This window comes from Sus scrofa, chromosome 3, assembly GCF_054392235.1.
Source record: "Sus scrofa isolate SSC_HxYL_T2T_F1_AM1 chromosome 3, Sscrofa_HxYL_maternal_Yorkshire_Landrace_v2.0, whole genome shotgun sequence".
NCBI classification, from domain to species: domain Eukaryota; kingdom Metazoa; phylum Chordata; class Mammalia; order Artiodactyla; family Suidae; genus Sus; species Sus scrofa.
This window is the reverse complement of record NC_139385.1, coordinates 122326022-122347440: the sequence shown is the minus strand read 5'-3', so window position 1 is coordinate 122347440 and position 21419 is coordinate 122326022. Positions and strand designations below refer to the sequence as shown.

At 40.7% G+C, this 21419-nt stretch overlaps 1 protein-coding gene across 19 annotated transcripts in view; it reads left to right on the top strand.

The window, feature by feature from the left end:
- The window catches only part of CLIP4 (CAP-Gly domain containing linker protein family member 4), an 83204-nt gene extending 66257 nt beyond the window's left edge, over positions 1 to 16947 (top strand). For 11 of the 19 annotated variants that reach the window (XR_014842343.1, XR_014842344.1, XR_014842345.1 and 8 more), the window contains 2 exons: positions 8979 to 9051; positions 14618 to 16947. Coding sequence is in view for 12 of the 19 variants with exons in the window: in XM_085019701.1 (XP_084875827.1) it covers positions 8979 to 9051; positions 14618 to 14936 (392 nt within the window). In the remaining 7 variants the exon portion in view is untranslated. Of the gene's footprint in view, positions 1 to 8978; positions 9258 to 14617 lie in introns of those variants that run through there. The other 8 variants (XR_014842347.1, XR_014842342.1, XM_085019706.1 and 5 more) reach the window with 2 other exon arrangements.
- Positions 16948 to 21419: the final 4472 nt, after the last annotated feature.

Below are 21419 nucleotides of genomic sequence, written 5' to 3'. Positions count from 1 at the left end.
TGTCTGTATAGTTTATGAACCATAAAGCAACATCTCTTACCCGTGCTATAGCTAAAGAAGATGATTATCGGTGTGGACTGTAGAGACATTTGAATATTATCCCCCTGTCTCATCTGCCTCCCTTTTCATATACCCTGTCCTTGGCTTATGCTTCTTGAATTTTATGTGAGTTATTCCCTTGGTTTTCTTTATGTCTGTCCCCCATATGTCGATATGTCAATAAATAATATGTTTAGTTTTTCTTGTTGTTCGCTATTTTGTTATTTAGTGTTCCATTAAAAGACATTGTTGATCCTATATTTGATGGATATTTGGGTTACGTGTTGTTTTTAACTATTAGCAACTACGCTGTTGTGCACATTTGCAGATGTTTGTCTAGGATTGCCAGGCACGGGCTGTCTGCATCTTCACCCTTCCTCGGTGTGTCAGAGCATTCACGCGGGCAGTGGATAAAGTCTCTGTTGCTCCTCCCCTCACCAACACTGGTCTTGTTCGATTCAGGAGTCTTTGCCCATCTAATGGATGTAACTGTTGTATCTCCTTGTGGTTTTAATGTGCATTTTTCAGATTACAAATGAGGTTGAGTCTGTCTTCATGTTTATAGATCACATACATTTCTTCTTTTATGACATGCCTTTCCAAGTCTACTGCCCACTTTTCTTTTGGCTGGTTTGTTTTTATCTTATTAGTATGTAGGTTTCTTTATGTATTCTGGACACTAATATTTTGTTAGTTTTGTTTGTTGCAAATATCCTTCCGAGTTGTTAATTTGTCTCTTGCCCCCCTCAAAGCTCCTCCCTTTTTTGGCGTCTTTTGAAGAGTAGTTCTAATTTTTAAGTAGTCAAAATAGCAAGACATTAAGTTTTTGCGTGTTTTATCTTAAGAAAACTTTTCCTAAAATAGCTACCATAAAGCTCATTTCCTACATTGCTTTCTAAAAGTTTTTATATTTTTGCTTTTCATATTTATCAATTTACCTGGAATTGATTTTGTATATAGTAAGGATCCGGTTTTATTTTTTTCCATATGGATAACCACCTACGAAAGAGTGATTTGTTTAATACCAATTCTTAAACATTTGTTAAAAGTAATTTTATGGCCCATGGATTTTTGCCGTTCTGATAGGTGTGTTTTTAGGTATCTTGTTTTAATCTGAAATTCTCTAATGACTTTTGAGGCCATATTGGTTTGCATGACAAAGCATAACAAAGTACCATGTGGGTGGCTTAAACAGTAGGAATTTATTTTCTCAGAATTCAGGAGGCTGGATGTCCAAGATCAAGACGTTGGCAGGGTTGCTTTCTTCTAAGGCCTCTCTTGCTGCCTTGGGGATGGCTCTCTTCCTCCCAGTCTTCACAGGGTCTTTTCCTCTGTGTGTGTTATGTGTCCTCTTCTCTTCTTGTAAGGACATTGGTCATGTGGCTTAGGGCCCCACCCACCTGGTCTCATTTTAACACAGTTACCATTTTAAAGACTCTGTCTCCAAATACAGTCATGTTCTGAGGAACTGGGGGTTGGAACGGCGACATCTGAATTTTAGTGGTGGGGGGACACACAGTTCAGCCCATAACAGATGTAGAGGATCTTTGCATATGCTTATATGCTATCTCTATGTCTTCTTTGGTGAGGTGTCCATTCATATCTTTTTCCTATTTTTAAAAGGTGTTTTTAAGTTTTAAGAGTGCTTTGTATATTTTAGATTCTGGACTTTTATTAGGATGTGTTTTGCAAATATTTTCTCTCAGTCTGTGGCTTGTCTTTTCATTGTCTTAACAGTGTCTGTCACAGAGCAGAAGCTTTTTATTTTAATGAAGTCCAGGTTTATCAAATTTTTCTTTCATGACTTAAGCTTTTGGTGCTGTATCTAAAATGTCATCACCAAACCCAAAGTCACTCTGCTTTTCTCCTATGTTATATCTTCTACAAGTTTTGTATTTTTGCATTTTACATTTCTATCTATGATCCCCTGTAAGGTCTATGCCTAAATTCTTTTTTTTTTTTTTTTTTTTTTTTGTATGTGGCTGTTTAGTTGTTTGAGCATATTTGTTGAAAAGACTATCCTTTCTCTATTGAATTGCTTTTGCTCTTTTGTCAAAGGTCAGTTGACCATGTTTATGAGGGTCTATTTCTAGGCTCTCCGTTTTGTTCTCTTGACTTATTTGTCTTCTCTTTTGCCAATACCACACTGTCCTGATTACTGTAGCATTATAGAAATTCTTCAAGTTTAGTGGTGTTAGTATTCTGACTTTGATCTTCTTCCCTCAGTATTGCGCTGGTTATCCTTGGCTTTTTGCATTTCCATATAAACTTTGCAAATGGTGTGTTGATGTCTACAAAATAATTTGCTGGGATTTTGATTGGGATTGCATTGAATGTGTCGATCAACCTGGGAAGAACTGACATCTTAACGGTATTGAATTTTCCTGTCAATTAACATGGAATAATATGTTTCCATTTATTCTGGTCTTTAATTTATTTCATCAGAGTTTTATAATTTTCCTTATATAAACTTGGTACATGTTTTCTTAGATTTATACCTACATGTTTCATTTTTAGGTGTTAATATAAGTGATACTGCTTTATAATAATTCCTTTTACCTTATATCAGCTTTCTTGTGGTTACGTATTTGCCTAAAAAATCTTTTTTAAGCCATTGCTTTAACCTTTCTATGTCCTTATATTTGGAATATTTTCTAAATAGAATATAACTGGATTTAGTTTTTTTAAAATATGGTCTGAGAATATTTTTCCTTTAACCTGAGTTTCACCTATTTATGTTCATTTTAATTACTAATATATTTGGATTTATTTGTTATTGTATTTGTTTTCTAATTTTGCAACCTTTTTGTACTTAAATGCTTTTCTTTCTTGACTTCGTTATAGCTATATTCCTGCCTCCCCTTTTTTTTTCATTTCATTTTCTACTTGTATAAAAGTAACACTCTATGAATATGCTTCTTAGTAGTTACTCTAGGTACTTTGACATACATACTTGGCAAAGTCTAAAGTTAATCATTATGTTTACTCTTTCCCAAATAATAGAAAATCCTTAGGAACTGAGTTACTCAGTTTCTATTTTATTTTTCCCACAAGTTTCACATTATTTTAATAGCTTTTGTATAATCAATATTTATTTAATGTGCTCACACTTATTCACCAATATCTTCAGTCATTAATCTTCAGAACTTCTACTTGAAGTAATTTTGTTTTCTACCTCATCTGTATTGCTAAAAATTTCTTTTAGAGAGGCTTTGTCAAAAACTCTGTTTTTGTCTGTCTTTTCTAATGATAGTTATAGTGGGTAAAACTAAAAATTGGTAGAATTTTTAGTTTGAAAGATAATTTTCTCCCTGTACATTGACAATATAATTCTACTGTTTTCTGTCTTCTGTCAATTTTTTGAGAAGTCAGCTATTAAGTTTGTCTAATCCATACCATTTTATGTGGTTTACCTTCTCTTTTTTGACTACTTCTTTTGTTTTTTTTCGCCCACACCCATGGTATGTGGAAGTTCCCAGGTCAGGGATTGAACCCACGCCACCACAGTGACGTGAGGCACAGCAGTGCCAATGCCTGGTCCTCAACTGCTAAGCCACCAGGAACTCCCTCTTTTTAACTGCTTTAAAGATCTTGTCTATTTCTTTATGTTCTGCAGTTTTACTGTGATTGTGTCCAGATGGAGATTTCCCTTTGTTGGTTCTGTTTGGCATTTTGGGTCTTCCTGAATCTGGGAATTAGTATCTTTGACTAATTCTGTAAAATTCTTGCCCATATACTGAAAATATTTCTTTGTTGTCATTTTCTGAAACTCTGATGAGTAGTATAGTCTACTTTTCATTTTCCCATGCCTCTTCCATATTTTCCACAGCTTTGTCTCTCTGGACTGCGTGCTGGATATCTTTAGAGTTATCTTTCTGTTTCTTGATTCTTTCTTGAGAAAGAATATGTTTATTCTGCTGTCTCATCGGGCTGCAGAGTTTTTTAATTACACATTTTTTATTTCTTTTTTATTCTGGTAAATCTAGTTGCAAATTTTTGTCACTTATTTTTCCTCATATTTTCAAGTTTTTCTTTTATGCTATCAACCATTTCTTTTATCCTTACCTTTTATGTTTAATAATTTGATACCTGTAACATTTGTGGGTCTGATTCTGCCATCTATTTCTGGCGAGCCTAACTTAGGGCACCTTCTTTCCTTATATGTTTTGTAATTGATTATTGTGAAATGCTTCTTTCACTTAGATTGAATGTATGGAGATTCTTTGAAGTCTAGGTTGATGCTTCCTGAGAAGATTATACAGGCATACACCTTCTTTGATTGTGCTTTCCTTTTTTGTGTGTGCTTCTCAGATATTGTATTCTTTTACAAATCGAAGGTCTGTGGCAACCCTGCCTTGAGCAAGTCTGTTGGCACCATTTTCCCAACAGCATTTGCTCACTTCATTTTTCTGGGTCACACATTGGTAATTCTCACTGTCTTTCAAACTTTTTCATTTTTATTATGTTTGTCATGGTGGATCCGTGATCTTTGAAGTTACTACTATCATTGTTTGGGGCATTATGAACTGCGCCCATATAAAATGACAAACTTAATAAACACTGTGTGTGTTCTGACTGCTCCACTGATGGCCATTCTCCCATCTCTCTTCCCATCCTCAAGCCTTCCTGTCCCCTGAAACACAACAATATTGAAAGTTGGCCAGTTAATAACCATATGATGGCCTCTGAGTGTTCAAGTGAAAGGAAGAGTCCCATGTCTTTCACTTTAAATCAAAAGCTAGAAATGATTAAACTTAACGAGGAAGGCATTTGGTCTAAAGCCCTCTTGTGCCAAACTGTTCGCCAAGTTGTAAATGCAAAGGAAAAGTTCTTGAGGGCAGTCAATGCACAGATGATAATAAACAGCCTTTTTGCTGATATGGAGACAGTTTTTCATGGTCTGGACAGAAGATCAAACCAGCAACAACAGTTCCTGAAGCCAAAGCCTAATCCAGAGTGAGACCCTAGTTCTCCAATTCTATGAAGGCTGAGAGAGGGGAGGAAGCTGTAGAAGAAAAGTTTGAAGCTAGTTGAGGTTGGTTCATGAGGTTTAAGGAAAGAAGCTCCATAACATAAAAGTGTAAAGTGAAGCAGCAAGTGCTGAAGATCTAGCTAAGATCATTCACGAAGATGGCTTCACAAAAAATGGGTTTTCAGTGTAGATGAAACAGCCTTCCCCGTCCACCCACCCCCACCCCCCGGCTTTTTAGGGCCATACCTCAGGCTAGGAGTCAAATTGGAGCTATAGCTGCTGGCCTACACCAGAGCCACAGCAATGTGAGATCTGAGCCACATCTGTGACCTACACCACAGCTCATAGCAACGCCAGATCCTTAACCCATTGAGCAAGGCTAGGGATTGAACCCGTGTCCTCATGGATGCTAGTCGGGTTTGTTACCACTGAGCCACATCAGGGACTCCCAAAACAGCCTTCCATTGGAAGAAGATGCCGTCTAAGACTTTCATAGCTAGAGAAGACAAGTCCATGTGAGACTTCAAAGGACAGGCTGACTCTCTTGTTAGGGGCTCATGCAGCTGGTCACTTTAAGTGGAAGCCGGTGCTTAATCACCATTCTGAAAATCCTGGGACACTTAAGAATTATGCTAAATTTTGGGGAGTTCCTGTCGTGGCACAGTGGTTAATGAATCCGACTAGGAACCATGAGGTCGCGGGTTCGGTCCCTGCCCTTGCTCATTGGGTTAAGGATCCGGCGTTCCCGTGAGCTGTGGTGTAGGTTGCAGATGGGGCTCGGATCCCACGTTGCTGTGGCTCTGGTGTAGGCCGGCAGCTACAGCTCCGATTCGACCCCTAGCCTGGGAACCTCCATATACTGTGGGAGCGGCCCAAGAAATAGCAAAAAAGACCAAAAAAAAAAAAAAAAAAGAATTATGGTAAATTTACTTACCTGTGCTCTGTAAATAGAACAATAAAGCCTGGATGACTGCACATGTACTTATAACATGGCTTACTGAATATTTTAGGCTTGCTGTTGAGACGTACTGCTCAGAAAAAAAGATTCCATTCAAAATATGACTGCTTATTGACAATGTACCTGGTCACCCAAGAATTCTGATGGAGATGCATGTTGCTTTATGTCTGCTAACGCAACATCCATTCTGCATGGATCAAAGAGTAATTTTAAGACTTCCAACTCTTAGTATTTACTTCTTTTTACTTTTAGTATTTACTTCTTAGTATTTACTTCTATTACTTCTTAGTATCTACTTCTTTCCAACTCTTAGTATTTACTTCGAGTAAGGCTGTGGCTGCCATAAATAGTGATTCTTCTGATGGATCTGGGCAAAGTCTTTTGAAAACCTTCTGGAAAGGATTTACCATTCTGGTACCATGCAGAACATTTGTGATTCATGGGGAGAGGGCAAAATACCAGCGTTAAAGGGAGCTTCCAAGATGTTGGTGCCAATCCTCGTGGATGACTTTGAGGGGTTCACGACTTCATTGGAGGAAGTGACTACAGATGTGGTAGAAATAGTAAGAGAATTAGAAATGGAGCCTGAAAGGTGACTGAATTGCTGTAACCTCATGATAAAACTTGAACAGATGAGACGTTGCTTCTTATGGATGAGCAAAAAAAAAAAAAAAAAAAAAAAGAAAGAAAGAAAGAAAAAAAAAAGTGGTTTCTTGAGATGGAATCTACTCCTGGTAAAGATGCTATGAAAATTGTTGAAATGACACAAAAAGAATTTGAATATTAGATAAACTTAGTTGATAAAGCAACAGCAGGGTTTGAGTGAATTGATTCCAATTTTGAAAGAAGTTCTACCGTGGGTAGAATGCTATTGAAGAGCATTGCATGCCGCACTGAGACATCATTCATGAAAGAGTCAGTCAGGAGTTACTGTTGTGGCTCAGCAGGTTAAGAACCCGACTAGTATCATGAGGATGTGGGTTCAATCCCTGGCCTCACTCAGTGGGTTAAGGGTCTGGCATTGCCATGAGCTGTGGTGTAGGTTACAGACGTGGCTCAGATCTGGTGTTGCTGTGGCTGTGGCATAGACCAGCAGCTGCAGCTGGGATTTGACTCCTAGCTTGGGGACTTCCATATGCCACAGGTGTAGCTGTAAAAAGAACAACAACAACAAAAAAAGGAGTCAATCGGAGTTCCCGTCTTGGTGCAGTGGTTAACGAATCCGACTAGGAACCATGAGGTTCCCCTCGCTCAGTGGGTTAAGGATCTGGCGTTGCCATCAGTTGGGGTGTGGGTCGCAGATGCTGCTCGGATCCCGCGTTGCTGTGGCTCTGCCATAGGCCTCCGATTTGACACCTAGCCTGGGAACCTCCATATGCCGAGGGAACGGCTCAAGAAAAGGCAAAAAGAAAAAAAAAAAGGAGTCAATCAATGTGGCAAACTTCACCGTTGTCTTATTTTAAGAAATCACCACACCAGTTTTTAGCAACCACTACCCAGATCAGTCAGCAGCGGTTGAGAAAAGCCCATCCAGCAGCAAAAAGATTGTGACTCCCTGAAGGCTCAGATGATGGAAAGCATTTTTTAACAATAAAGTTTTGTTTTGTTTTGTTTTTAGGGCCGCACCCACAGCATATGGAAGTTCCCAAGCTAGGGGTCGAGTTGGAGCTACAGCTACCAGCCTTCGCCACAGCAGGATCCTTAATCCACTGGGTAAGGCCAGGGATTGAACCTGAGTCCTCATGGGCACTAGTCAGATTTGTTTCTGCTCCACCACAATAGGAACTCCCTAAAGCATTTTTAAATTAAGGTACATTGCTTTTTAGACTTAAAGCTATTGCACACTTAATAGATCACAGTATAGGATCAAAATAATTTTATATGCACTGGGAAACCAAAAAATGTGTGACTCATTTTGTTGAGATAATTGCTTTATTGTGGTGGTCTGGAACCAACCCTGCATTATCTCTGAGGTATGCCTGTATCTACTGCTGACAGTTGCCTAGAGGCACTGCCAACCCAGACTACTTTAATTTACATTCTCTGCAATGTTGTTGTTTTTATATTACACAGATAGAATGAATTTGGTTTATTATCACAGCTTTTCAGCAGAGAAAAATTTGCCTTCTGCACTTTAGGGTTGACCCGAGCCACTTTCCTTTGTCTTCATCCAAGCGGTATTTCATTTTATTTCTCATTTAACCTTACACTGAGGGTGCGCTTTTTGGGGCTGTGTGCAGCCAGGGAGGCGGAAGCCCCACTTCCCTAGAGGGCAGTGCACTCCTGGGGTACAAGGTGGTATTGCTTTGGGGAGAACCTCTCATGGTTTTTCTTTCTGGTTTTGGTCTCTTTGAAATGGTGCCATTTGTGTGAGCTTAACAGTATTTTTTTAAAAAAAGAAATTATAGTCGTTTTAAATTACACTTGCTTCATTCAGGAGCCTCATTCAGCACATCTGGTCTGCCATGACTGCCAGAACTGGAGATCCCATTCTTTTTTTAAAAACATCTTTTTAAAGATGTACCTTTTGTGAAGTCTTTTTTTATAACTCCGTCATTCGGGGATGCCAACAATCATAAGCCCTGAGATGTATCCTTCAGTCTTTTAAATGATAGTGTTTTATAAGCCATTTTTATCCTTTTCTCTTTTTTCATATAACTTATTAAGATTATAATATTTGAGAGTAAAAAGATTCAGCTTTATCAATGTACAATTTGGTTTTGTTTGGTTTTCAGGAAAGTTTATAATAAAAACCTCCAAAAGTAATGTCACGATCTTAACTTATTCATGTGTGTGCCTAGTTTGATGAGAAAGGTAAGGTTAACCGTTGTCAAGAAATCTAAACTCCCGTTACCTTCTGTATGCACTTATTTGCTTTGCTTTCTATTTCCAGAGAAACCCTGGGTAAAATGGAATGTCTGCAGAAGAAACGATGAAAGATAACTTTTAACCAATACTGTGAATTTGTGATTTATTTTTTCCTCTTCTGACCTCAACTTTGATTTTTAGGTTTTAGGAGAAGTTTCAGTACAACTTCTGCTTCCTCCCAAAAAGAGATTAACAGAAGAAATGCTTTTGCCAAGTGAGTATTATGAGGATTTATGAAAAACACCTTTCAAGATGAACATGACAGGATTCTGTGAAGGAAGAAAAGTGGGATTTTGTATCTTTTACGTTGCTTGGTAGAATTTTAACACTTAGGAGAAAAGGTGTGATGAGTGTATCAGTGAGAAGAGTTGTTCCTCCCTCCTTTGCAAGCTCGATTAAAAGTGTCACCAGTCACTAAAAGTAGTATACTGGATATTTTTTTCAAAGAGGTTTAGTAGGTAATAAAAGCTGGAGGAATTTATTTGTTGTGTTCTCATTGAATCGAGTGGATTGATTTGAAACTGTAATTTATTACTTAATTGAAAACTGATTTAATATTTTGGGCAGTACATGGAAGAAATGTCAGGCCTATTTGCTTACGGTAATCTTAACTATTATTTTAAAAAACACTCCCATTTTTTCTGGTAGAATTTATTGCTCAAAGGGCTTTAAAAATTTTTTTTTATGGCTGTACCCTGGGCCTCCAGATATTCCTGGAGCAGGGATCAAGTCCACGGCTCAGCAGCCACCCAAGCCACTGCGGTGATGATGCAGGATCCTTAACCCACGGAGCCACATGGGACTCCACCAAGGTTTTGTTGTTGTTGTTGTTCCTTTGTAGACAGAATTTCCTTTTCTCCTTTTTATTTATATTTATTTCCCCCAGGCCCACTTTACTCCCTGTAATAGTTTTCTGAGACTTGTAGAAACTTTATTATTTTTTCAGGAATATGAGGCGCTTCTAGACTGATTGGATGAAGGAGTTCTTTTTTTTTTTTTTTAATTTTAAATCCTCCCAATTAATCCATGAACAGTGCCCGGGGGGGGGGGGGTAGCTGAGTAGGGAAGTGCACTAGTGATGGGGCCCTAGAAGCCCCTAGACGTCAGAGCCCGTGCTCTAGAACTTGACAATCAGCTGAGCAACAGACAGGTAGTTTGTGTGGTCACCCGGCATGAACTTATGCGGAGGCTCGCAAAGATCTGAAATGTCACTTGAGAACCCCGACGGGCCCTGAGGCACTGTGAGGTACTGTTTAGCAGGGTTGGGGGCGTGTTTTGTTTTTTTCCCCTTCCTCAGAACCTTTACTAATTTTAAGATTTGAAAATCGGTCTCCTCATTTAAGTAGGTGAAAAAGAGGTTAAGGGCAATTGGTTTATGCTCCAGTTTATCAAAGACATTTAAGAGTTCTTGGGCAGAATGGAAGAAGTGACTGAGAAGAAACAATCAGGATATAAAGGATTTTGAAGGGTGAGAGGTATCAAAATCAGAGATGTTGGGGAGTGATGAACATGAAACAGAGAAGCAGGGGGAGGAGAAAGATCTCAACAAGGTGAGGTGTTGACATGAGAAGGGAACAACCAGTACTTCTGTTGGTTTTCTTTGAAAAGAAAAATGAATGAAACTCTACTGATACTTTGCAAATTGACACTAGTATCTGTTTAAAAAAAGGAATAAACAGGGACTTCCCATTGCGGCTCAGTGGAAATGAACCTGACTAGCATCCATGAGGACGAGGTTTGATCCTGGCCTCGCTCAGTGGGTTAAGGATTCGGCATTGCCGTGAGCTGTGGTGTAGGTCACAGAAATGGCTTGGATTTGGTATTGCTGTGGCTGTGGTGTAGGCTGGCAGCTGCAGCTCAGATTAGACCCCGAGCCTGGAAACCTCCACAGGCCACGGGTAGAGCCCTAAAAAGACAAAAAAAAAAAAACAAAAAAAAAAAACAAACCAAAAAAACATACTCAATTGAGGATATATAATCAACTTAAATTTTATTAATTTACTTTTTACTTATAAAATATGTGACCAAATGTTTGGTGATCAGTGTTATAAGGAGCAAAAGAAAGACTTTAGGAGTTGCCAGGTCCTAGGAAACCTGTCGCTGATCTTAGGGGTAAGAGACATTTTTGTCATGGGGACGACCTTCTGCTGAGGGGACAAGGGTCACTGTATACTGTGCTGATGTGCATCTGGAAGCGTGTTGTATTCTAAAGAATGTGGGTTGAAAAAAATGAGTTTCCATAGCTGAGCATTTTCTTGTTTATTCACATGGAAATAAAAGATTCCTCCCGAAGACACAGGGAAAATCTAGTCAGCGATGAGGAGGATCCCTGGGGAAGAAACCTGTAGGACTCGGGCACAGGGCATGACTGCCCCGCGTGGGCGGAAGAGGACCGAGGAGAGGGAAGCAGCCGCCGGCCAGGGCAGAGGTGCTGCCCCGGGTGGCGTGGTGAGGGGGTGCTGTGAGCGCTCCCCTTCAGAGGGAGAGGGGATGGAAGGGCTGGGAGCAGCTCTTCTGTCTTCTGAGTCGCAGGGTATCTAACACGGGACGGGCATGGGGGTAATAATGAAGACAGGGAGTTGTCGCCGGCGCCACCGCCACCTGGTAGGCACGGGCTGCTCCCTCACACCCCCGGCGTCCAGCCTGCGTCCGTGGCCGCACCTCCTCCTCCTCCTCCCCTTAGCTCCGCCCTGTGTTTTTCGTGTCTGTGGAGCCAGCCTGTCCACACGAGGTATTTGGTCAGCTCAGGTCTGAACGTCTCCGGGCGGAACTCGGGATCCAGTCTGCCGCAGGTGCCATCATGTCACATCACGCGTTTTCACTTCCTGCCCCGCCCCTAAAGCTTTTGAGTTCTCAAATGCAGAGCCAGGTCCACACGGACTGGCCAGCGTGCAAAGGCCTGTCTGTTTTCCTGAATTTTCTCCTGCGGTAAAATCCTCATAAGTGACTAGCAGTTCACTAAACTCTGTGCTGTTAAAAAAAAAAAATGTTTTAAAGTAACACATCGTCTATTTTGTTGCCTTGATTATGTCTCCTTCCTGTTTCTGTCTACTCATCTGTCAAGTTTACCCAAGTGTCACTTCCTCACTAAGGTGTCTTCCCGTGGGCCTTAAGGGGAGATAGATTTCTCCCTCTTTTGTGCTCCTCCTGCACCCTCCACAGTCTTTATTGCACCATCTGTAACATTTTACAGGTCACTTTGCATGCATGCCTGGAACCTAGCCCTGGACCTGTCATTTCATAGGTGATCAATTAATGTTTTTGAATGAGTAAACATAGCTCTCAGATATAGTGTAATTTCTAAATTTCTCACTTCCTGGGGTTTTTAAAGCTTTGACATAACTTGAATTAAATCCTTCTTATTGGAATGTTAGATCTTTACCAAAAGCATTAATTTTTAGCTTAGATTTTGCATTTCTTTATTATTTCTTTCTTTGAAATTTTTTTGATTATGAAAATGGATTGCACAAAATTTGAAAAATTATAATAAACTAAATGCAGACAGAGATTATAATTGTATCACTTAAGTGAGACTCACTATTAGCATTTTGTCATATTCTTTGCCAACTTTTTTCTAATGCGTGTATCTGAATTTTAAAGCAAAGTTTGAGGAATCATATTCCATATACCCTTTGAAAGAGTTTTCCCTTAAAATATCCTATATTCTTTAACAGTTTTCCTCAGTGTGACTTTTGCAGTGTTTTTAAAAACTGCTATGATGTGAAAACATTTTTCTGGCATAATAATACATGATAACTAATAATTTAACTAACAGGTGCCATACTTTTCAAATGTGTGTCTGTCTCCCTCCCTCCCCACCCATGTGTGTTCAGGTAAATATCCAACTTTATTTTCTTCTAGTTTTCTTTCCAATTTGTGCATTTAACTCTTTGATCTATTGGGGATTTATTTAAACATGCAGTGAGTGGCAAGAATCATATTCTTTTCCTCCAAATAAATAACCAAGTTTTATAGCATTCCCAATTGGAATGTTTATTCCTGTCCCTCGGCTTTGAAGTTTTACTTCTTGTCATATATGAAATAATTGTATGTATTTTTCTAAAATGTCTTTCCTGTGTTGTTTAAAAGTATATTCTTATGCAGGGCCACATTGTTTTAATTACTGTAACTTTATAATTTAACGTAATGGCCTTGTAAATCTTTCCATATTATTATTTTTCAACCTTTTCTTAATCATTCGTACCCATTACGGGTGTGAGAGCCTGGCCTTTGTGCTTGGATGCCGTGGACGTGAGCCCAGTTCTCCTCTCTCTGACCTTAGGCAAATAGCTTAATTCTTCTTACCCTCAAATTCCCTTCAGTTAGAAGATAATATCTGCTTCGCTGGTTTGGGTGGGGTTGGATGAGATAACGTATGTGAAGTGTTTGACACTTAGTGAGTGCTCGAGAAATGAAAGAGCCTGCCATTACGTGAAATGTGGAGTAATTTCATCAGGATGAAAAAAAATCACTTTTGGGAGGATTTATATATATATACATATATATGTACACACACACACACCACGTGTGTGTGTGTATGTGTGTGTGTGTTTCTATCCAGGAACAAAACCTTTTCACTTTGCTTTTGTGTACTCTAAAGATTTATACTTTTCTGACAGGTATTATGCGTTTCTTTGTTAACTCTATCATTATATTTGTGCATTTGACATGGTAAATATTATTTTTCCATGACATTTTATAACCAGAATTGATCAGGTGTGGCAGAAGACAGGCTTTGGACCTCAGTTCTCCTGCCCATAGAATTCGAGGGCTCTTCTCCAGAGTTGTCCATGGGAGGAAATGAGAATGTATTAAAATGACAGGAGTGAAATGAACTAGAAAACAAGCAGGACCCAGATTCTGCTCAGTTGGGGCCCCACACAGTTTTAGCAACAGGGTCTCATCCCCGCTCTGAGGCTGAGGAGAATGGGTGTCTCTTGGAGGAGCAATGGACTGGCTGGCGGGTAGAAGGTTCCACTGGAGTTGACCTCCAGATGACTGTTTGGGGAGGTCTCGGGTCATAGGTCAGCAGGGGGCTGGTCATGTTTCTGTTTGGGGTGAGATGCAGGGTCGGCTACTTCCTGGGGATAGTGGAGGAAGCTCTGGGCAGTTTTGGCAGGAGGCCTTGGCTGGCTCCACGTGTGCCTTTCAGGAGCTGTGTCATCAGGTCAGGCTGGTGGCAGGTGCTTGGAGGCAGTATGTCATACGTAATGTTTTGTTGTAGAGAAAAGGAGAGGGGTCCTGCTCCAGGCAGCAAGGGTGCACCCTAATAGTAGCGGGAAGGAGAGTGGTGAACCCTTTAATGTAAGTGGAGTTCATTTAGGGAGGTCTCTCTGTGTGTGTGTGTGTGTGTGTGTGTGTGTGTGTGCGCGCGCGCGCGTGTAGTTTCCAACGTTGTTGCTCACCTGTTTTTAAAAATGGTTTTCATGTAAAGAAATATTTGAAAGGTGAACAGAAGGTAACTTTAATTTACCACCACCAAAAGACTAGGTTGTTTTTGTTTTGCTTTATTACGTAGGTATAGTGTATTGTTTTCTAATTGCTATTTTGCGGAGGGCATGTGCATGTATGAATTGCTAGTGAAATCTTACATCCGTGTGAGGGTAGTGTTAACACCTTTTTGATGGTAAACAAAAGTGTATCCTAAGGTTGCTCTTTAGAATGAAAAACATCACGTTGTGACATCAAAGTCTCTCCTTTGGGAATGCGTCCGGCCGCCAGCAGGGCACATGGACCTGGCTCTCAAGCCTCAGAGTGTCTCTCCCGTTCCCCCTGCACAGGTCCAAGCCCGCGCTGCGCCGCAGCTGGAGCAGCAGCACCACGGGCGGCCTGGAGGGGCGCGTGAAGCTGCACGAGGGCTCCCAGGTCCTCCTCACCAGCTCCAACGAGATGGGCACCGTCAGGTACGTGGGCCCCACGGACTTTGCCTCCGGGATCTGGCTTGGACTGGAGCTTCGAAGTGCCAAGGGGAAGAACGACGGGGCCGTGGGAGACAAGCGCTACTTCACCTGCAAGCCCAACCACGGCGTCCTCGTCAGGCCGAGCCGGGTGACCTACCGGGGAATAAATGGGGCAAAGCTCGTGGACGAGAACTGCTGAGTTTAACGTCTGCCGTATCGAGTGAGCTCACGCACACGTGCAGACATAATATATGCATATATAATATACACAGTATAAGGTAGAGTCCATGAAAGTTTATTTAGCCATTATTTAGAATTTCAAAACACAGTTATCTTCATAAAAACCATTACAACAATGCAGAGACTCCTTTAAAAGGCTAGAGGAACTGTGGGACGCACAGTCCTCTTAAACCAATTTCAAAATAAGCCTTTTTTTTTTTAAATTTTTTTTAAAGCTTTAGACCCAAGAAAAATTCTGAAACTTGGGGCAAAATGTGCCATTAGGTGACTGACTGATGTTGCTGACTCTGTCTCGTTTTTGCACAGAAGGGTGGATTTTTCATGCGCCATAACGGGGAAGATTTTCACTAACTTTGGGGAACCTAAGGTGTTCTCATGACCTTTTCCTGTCAAGTGTTTGCAGAGCTTTCCTTTCTCTTTCTGTACCAACGAGCTGTCTGCCTGGGGCAGGTTTTCTGGTCGGGGTAAAGGTGTTTGCCGCCAGTGGCCGAAGCTCCTCTTCTTACCCCGGGCACGGACTGGTTGGCTATCCCAGCGGAGGCTAGAACAGGGTCTCCCGACCTTGGCTTGGGCTCTTTCCTCTCCACAGAGGGTGTCGTCTCAGATTTTTCTTCTGTTTTGGTGACTTCCTCATCCAGGTGGAAGTCGGAAACTCAGTTTCCAGGGTTATGAATGCGAGTCATGATTAGAACTTTTTGCACCTTATTGATTTAACTTCCTTACTGGACATAGCTATGAAACACACACATAGGAAGCACTTTGAAAAGAAAATATAATGCACTTTCCTCTTTGTGGAGAATTTGCCATCGTCTCCTCCTGGGATATGAAACACATTAAAAACATTCTATTTAGGACACAAGAGCAAATGAAGATGTGTTACGAAGAATGTAGTAGTAATTCATTTAAATGTTTATGGGTCCTCGATTTTTTCTTTTATTATTCATAAAGCTGGTGTGTGTTTGCTATCATTGCTGTTCTCATATCTTTAATTGTTGCGGAATTCAGCCTGTTAAAAAGTTGCAGAACTGTATTATGCTGTTATTTTCTTTGTGAGCGCACGTTAACAAACTGAGCTTTGTCATAATAGAGCGATGTCATAATGCAGGCGGTTGTGCTGTGGGTACGTATTGAAGTTTATGCCTATATATATAAAGATTTATCTTTTATTGTAGATATTTAGACTCTAAACCACCATAGAAATATCAGAACAGTTTGCTTTATAAGATTAAAGGCATCCTTCAGAATGGAGCTTGCTTTGTGCTTAGAAATAATACATTGAACTATTTTGCAGTATACTATTTAAAATCTAAACTCCGTTGCTTTGCTGCCTTTTTTAAAAAGTGTGAAATTTCAAATATTACTAGAGCTATTTTCCTGAAATACATTTGCAAAATAAGGCTGCTTTATAATTAAGGAATATTTTTGATCGAAGAAAATGACTGTACTGTGTTTCAAAAGTAAACTTATTTTATTATACAGTTTATTTCTTAAAAACTCTATTTATACGTTACCATGAAATCCATGACTACACTGAAGCTGGGGGTCCGTAATTCTTCCTGTTAAATATAAAACCCTGTAAGTTAGAAACAGTAATGCCAACAGTGAATTTATTTTGAGGTCAGAGAACCGCTTGTTCTCATGTTTAGATTAGAATCATTAAATCCATGTACTGTGTATGTCTACATATACTGTATGTCAAATGAGGTGTTTCCAGTTGTGTTTTGCTTACGTCATTCAAAGATCACTTCTTGAGCATTAACAATAAAAAGGGACGCTGTTTTGGTTTGGAATGTTGTCATCGACCCTGCCTGCAACTCTCCTTTTCTCAGGCACTCAGAGCACACATGCTTTTGTATTTAGCTTTTTTTTTTTTTTTCTTACAGTGATGAGTTGGCTTTGTCTCATCCCTCTATGTAGAGTCTTAAAGGCACCCTGCTTCTATTCCGCAAATAAAGTGATGTTTTCAGGCACCCTCCTCTTGTATTGTTTTGATGGACAGAGAGCTATTTAAGAAAAAGAATGTCTTTCTGTGGTTTTCTAGAACTGCTTCATTATCTTTTATACCGGTGGGATTTCGCTTGTTTATTTAGGGGGGTATAGAACACTTTGTGTTTATAGATTAAAAAAGAATATATAAACAAGGATCTACATTCTACTAAAAGGCTTTGTTTCTGTATATTAAGGTAGTTTGGTGGGAGCATTTTTTTAAGAGCTTAAAACGTTTGCTACAGAATCTGAATCTGACCTGAGGCCTTGTGGTCTTGGGGAGTCCCTTGCCCTGAATGGCCTCCCAGGCGCCTCAGCTGCTCTCACGGCTGATTTTTCTCCTTGGCATTTACCACCCCTCCATCAGGCGACACTTTTTCTCATTCCTTCTTCCTTCCCGCACTGGACTGAGGGATGGATTTTGACAAAGTTCACAGCTTCATCTCTAAGCCCTGGAATAACACTCGGCACCTCTACACGCCCGGGAAACGTTTGCGGAATGAACAGAGGCAGGGAGGCCCCCGAGAGTGTCAGGCGGAGGTACTGTCTCTCCAGCCTCAGCCTTGGGAGACCAGGCCTGGAACGCGTCCATTTTGCTGGGTGAGGGGGGACAAAGGACAAGAGAGCTTTTTAAATCACGGAAGCCCAACGTGACCCCCAAAGAGTGACATGAAGAAGATAGATGTTGGGTGTCAGGGTAGACAGGCGGAAGGGGGCAGGAGAGACACAGTGGGGTCGCTTTCCTGCCCCTCTGTTTTCCGTGGGGTGGCTTCGCATCTCTGTGGTGGATGATGATAATTTAGAGAACACAGCAACGTGTGGTGTCTCGCATGGCGAGAAGGGACCATCTCAGCCAGGGGTGCACGGCCCCGAAATGCAGAGCTTTATTTTGGATCTACCTAGTTAGGCTGTGTGATAATATTATTGAAGCCACATTGATCAATGGCTAGAGACCTAATGTGTTAAGAATTGTGTTTTTTTTTTTTTTCTTTTTTCTCTTTTTTAGGGCTGCAGGTGTGTCATATGGAAATTCCCAGGGTAGGGGTCAAGTCAGAGCTACAGCTGCCAGCCTGCACCACAGCCACAGCAATGCCAGATCTGAGCCATGTCTGTGACCTACACCCCAGCTCATGGCAACACTGGATCCTTAACTCACTGAGCGAGGCCGAGGATTAAACCCACGTTCTCATGGATGCTAGTCAGGTTTGTTTCCACTGAGCCACAACAGGAACTCCAAGAATGGCTCTTAATTAGGAGATAGATCTAGTAATTTTAACTGTTCATTGGATATTTGTTTTCTAAATGATTGACTCAGAGACATATGCTGGGTATCACCACATGGCAAGCACGTAGGAGAATTTATTTTTCATTTTTCTTCATGCCCTTTGCTTCACTGCACTTATTTATATTACACACACAGTAGTTAATACAAAACTCACATTATCACATATATTTTTAGTAATTGTTTAGTAATATCCCTTGGTACATAGGCCCTTATTTACAAACAATGTCACATAAGCTGTTTTAATATACAACAGACATTCCTAATGGTGCTTGTGTGTGGGCTGAACAAGTGAAATAGGTCGTGTTAAGATTTTATTATAAGCAGAGTGGGATGCCCTGGCAGAGGCAAAAATAATTCTTCCTAGCAAAATTTTTCCCATTGCTTCTTTTTATAGGAGGGAGAAAGAAGTGTGTGTGGAGGAATCAGAGGAGATGGGAACATAGACTGACAAAGCGTATTTTCATTATGCTTGTGGAAATGGACCTCCTTTCCGCCTTTTCCCTTGAGGAGAAAGGCACCGACGGGTGTGGGAACCTTTTCCCCTCTTGTCTTTTTAGAATATCATGTAATGAATAGCATCTTCACGATAAGGCCACTGCACGTCTCATCATTTTGCAATTCAAATAGGGAAGTATGGTCGTGGTGCTGAGGAGGGCGCTGCGTTCTCAGTTGTGTTAGGAAGATACTCTGGGTGTTGAGATTGAGGCTGTTAGCTTAAAACATGACCTGTCCCCAGTCATCACTGCTGCCATTTTTAAAACGATCATAAATAGGGTTTAATTTCAGCTCTAACATCCTAAATGAACCCAGACGTCAGCTTTGTTGCCAGTGCAGCTATTCAGGTCTTGACACGCAGGCACACCCTGTATGCCTCTTTGTCCTCAGAGGAACTTGGTTTCCGGATTGGGTATTTAAGCAGAGTTGTCTGAATTGGACAAATGACATTAAATAGGGAGTCTCAGGAATCTGCTTGCCCCGAACCAAATTTGAATTTGGTGAAATGGAATTTCCCGCGTGCTCCTAGACCTTTGTTGATCTCCTAGAGGCTAAGTTCCTTCCACTCCAGCTCAACAGAGTCCATCACGGCATTGCTCCCAGTACCCTTACCTTCCTGAAGACGGAACTAATTATTTTTCACAGAAAAAATCAGACTGACATGGAAATGAGTCATGTTAAAATTATATGCACAGTTTCAAGCCATTCTTTTTATTCTTTCTCTAACATGACTTCCCGGATTCAGCTTAAATCTCCATCAACAGTATTCACGATGTTGGCTGTCCCTGGCAGTTGCTGTGAAGGATAGGTGTTACTATGCAATGTCTTTGGGAAAAATATCCTAAAATGGATTTTAAAACGAATTGTAATAGTCATAAAAAGTCCCATATTGAAGGTAGAGGAAAGTGGATTTTGCATTATAGACAATAGAGAAGAGGATTAATGTGAAATTTGCAGTCTCCTGAATTGAACCTGCCAGTAAAAATGGGTTTCTGGTTGTGTTGTTGCTGTTATTTTCGTTTTGGCCACACACACAACATGCACAAGTTGTCAGACTAGCGATCGAGGCCAAACCACATCACTGACACCACCAGATTCTTAACCTGCTGAGCCACAAGGGAACTCCAAAAATGGATTTCTAATAAGAATTTCAATAGATTATATATATCAGTTAAAAATGGCATGCTTTTTTCATGTGATTTTTTTTTTTTTCATTTTCTTGACGGGACCAGAATTTAGGGAATTAAGAAATGGCATGCTATTTCTTGAGGCCCCACTTCAGGGTCCCTGGTATGTGACAGAGGACAATCCAGTATCATGTCCTACTTTAGTTTCTTTTCTCAAACATCCCCAGCTGCTTACTGGTACATATATGAGGAAAAAGAGCTTAACCTCACTTTATTTCTCTGAGAGCTGTGAAATACCACATAAATATTGTTTTGAAATAATGCAAAATGATTAAAATTGGTTTTTCCCTCAACTGTTAGATGCGCTAAAACGTAGAAAATTCTGTGCAGTCTTCACTGTCTTCTCTTATGGTGGGACTCGGAGTTGGCTATCTTTTGGGGATTTCTAGATCCACTGTAAAGGTCTTAATTCAGGACAGGTTTCCAAAACTTGCCACCCAGTGGCAGCGGGTATCTCCGCAAACCTGAAAAGAGAGACTCTACCCAATCCAGTGGTGACTGGGAGAAAGGGCTCCTGTTACTAGGGAATTCCTCATCATAAGGCTCCCACGCTGCCTGCTCGGATGCCTGCCTCCAGACACCTCCCGGCCTGGGACGGGTGGCTTATCCTGGGCTTCGTTACTCTGGGACAGAAGGTGCTTCAGATCTATCATCCAGCGTTAGGTGCAGTAAAAGATAACCTTCGAGTGACAAGTTGTATGATCTTACTTTGCTAATAAGGCTGCTATTGTAGCAAATGTAAAAAAAGAGAACTGAATGGTGTGATGGTGAGCAGGAGGGTCATTAAACAGAGATGCTTCCCATAGTCCCGTGTCAGCTTTGCTTCACTCAGGAAACCACCCCCAGAGGAACCTCGTTTTCTATGTTAATGATTTTATGAGTTGTTAAAGAGTTCTTTGAAAAGAACAATAAACAGAGAACTGATGCTAAAATTCTTTCTGGTCTACTTTTGTATAAAGATTAAATATAATTCGGCTTGCTGGGATTATGCACTGAATTAATTGGCTTTGGCTCTGAATGAATGAAGTCTCACACACACACACACACACACACACGTGCATGCGTGCACGTGCCTGAGCACACGTGCACATGCCATCATGTCTGCCAACTGTGGGCCAGATGTTTGGATTTCCCTTACACAGAGGTGAAGTCTTACACAAGCAGACTTCAAAGTTGGAAGGGGGCCTTAGAGACCAAACTGCTCATGTTTTTCAATGAGGAAGTAAGAGTTTAAATTGCTTGAGTCATGTGGGTAGGTAATTGCTGTCTAATACCTACATTCTTAACTCCTACTCAGCCTGCTTGCTGATTTTCAAATAACCGGTGAGTGCTAAACCATGCAAAAGAGTATAACCATCTGAGGTTTCTCAGTCTGATAGTCATCTGTATTGGTAAATAGCCTCTCCAAGTGTAAATGCTCTAAGGAGTGTTAATACATTGGCTGCGAAGGCTTAGTAAGTTCATTTAATAAGACCCCCTTGCAACTAAC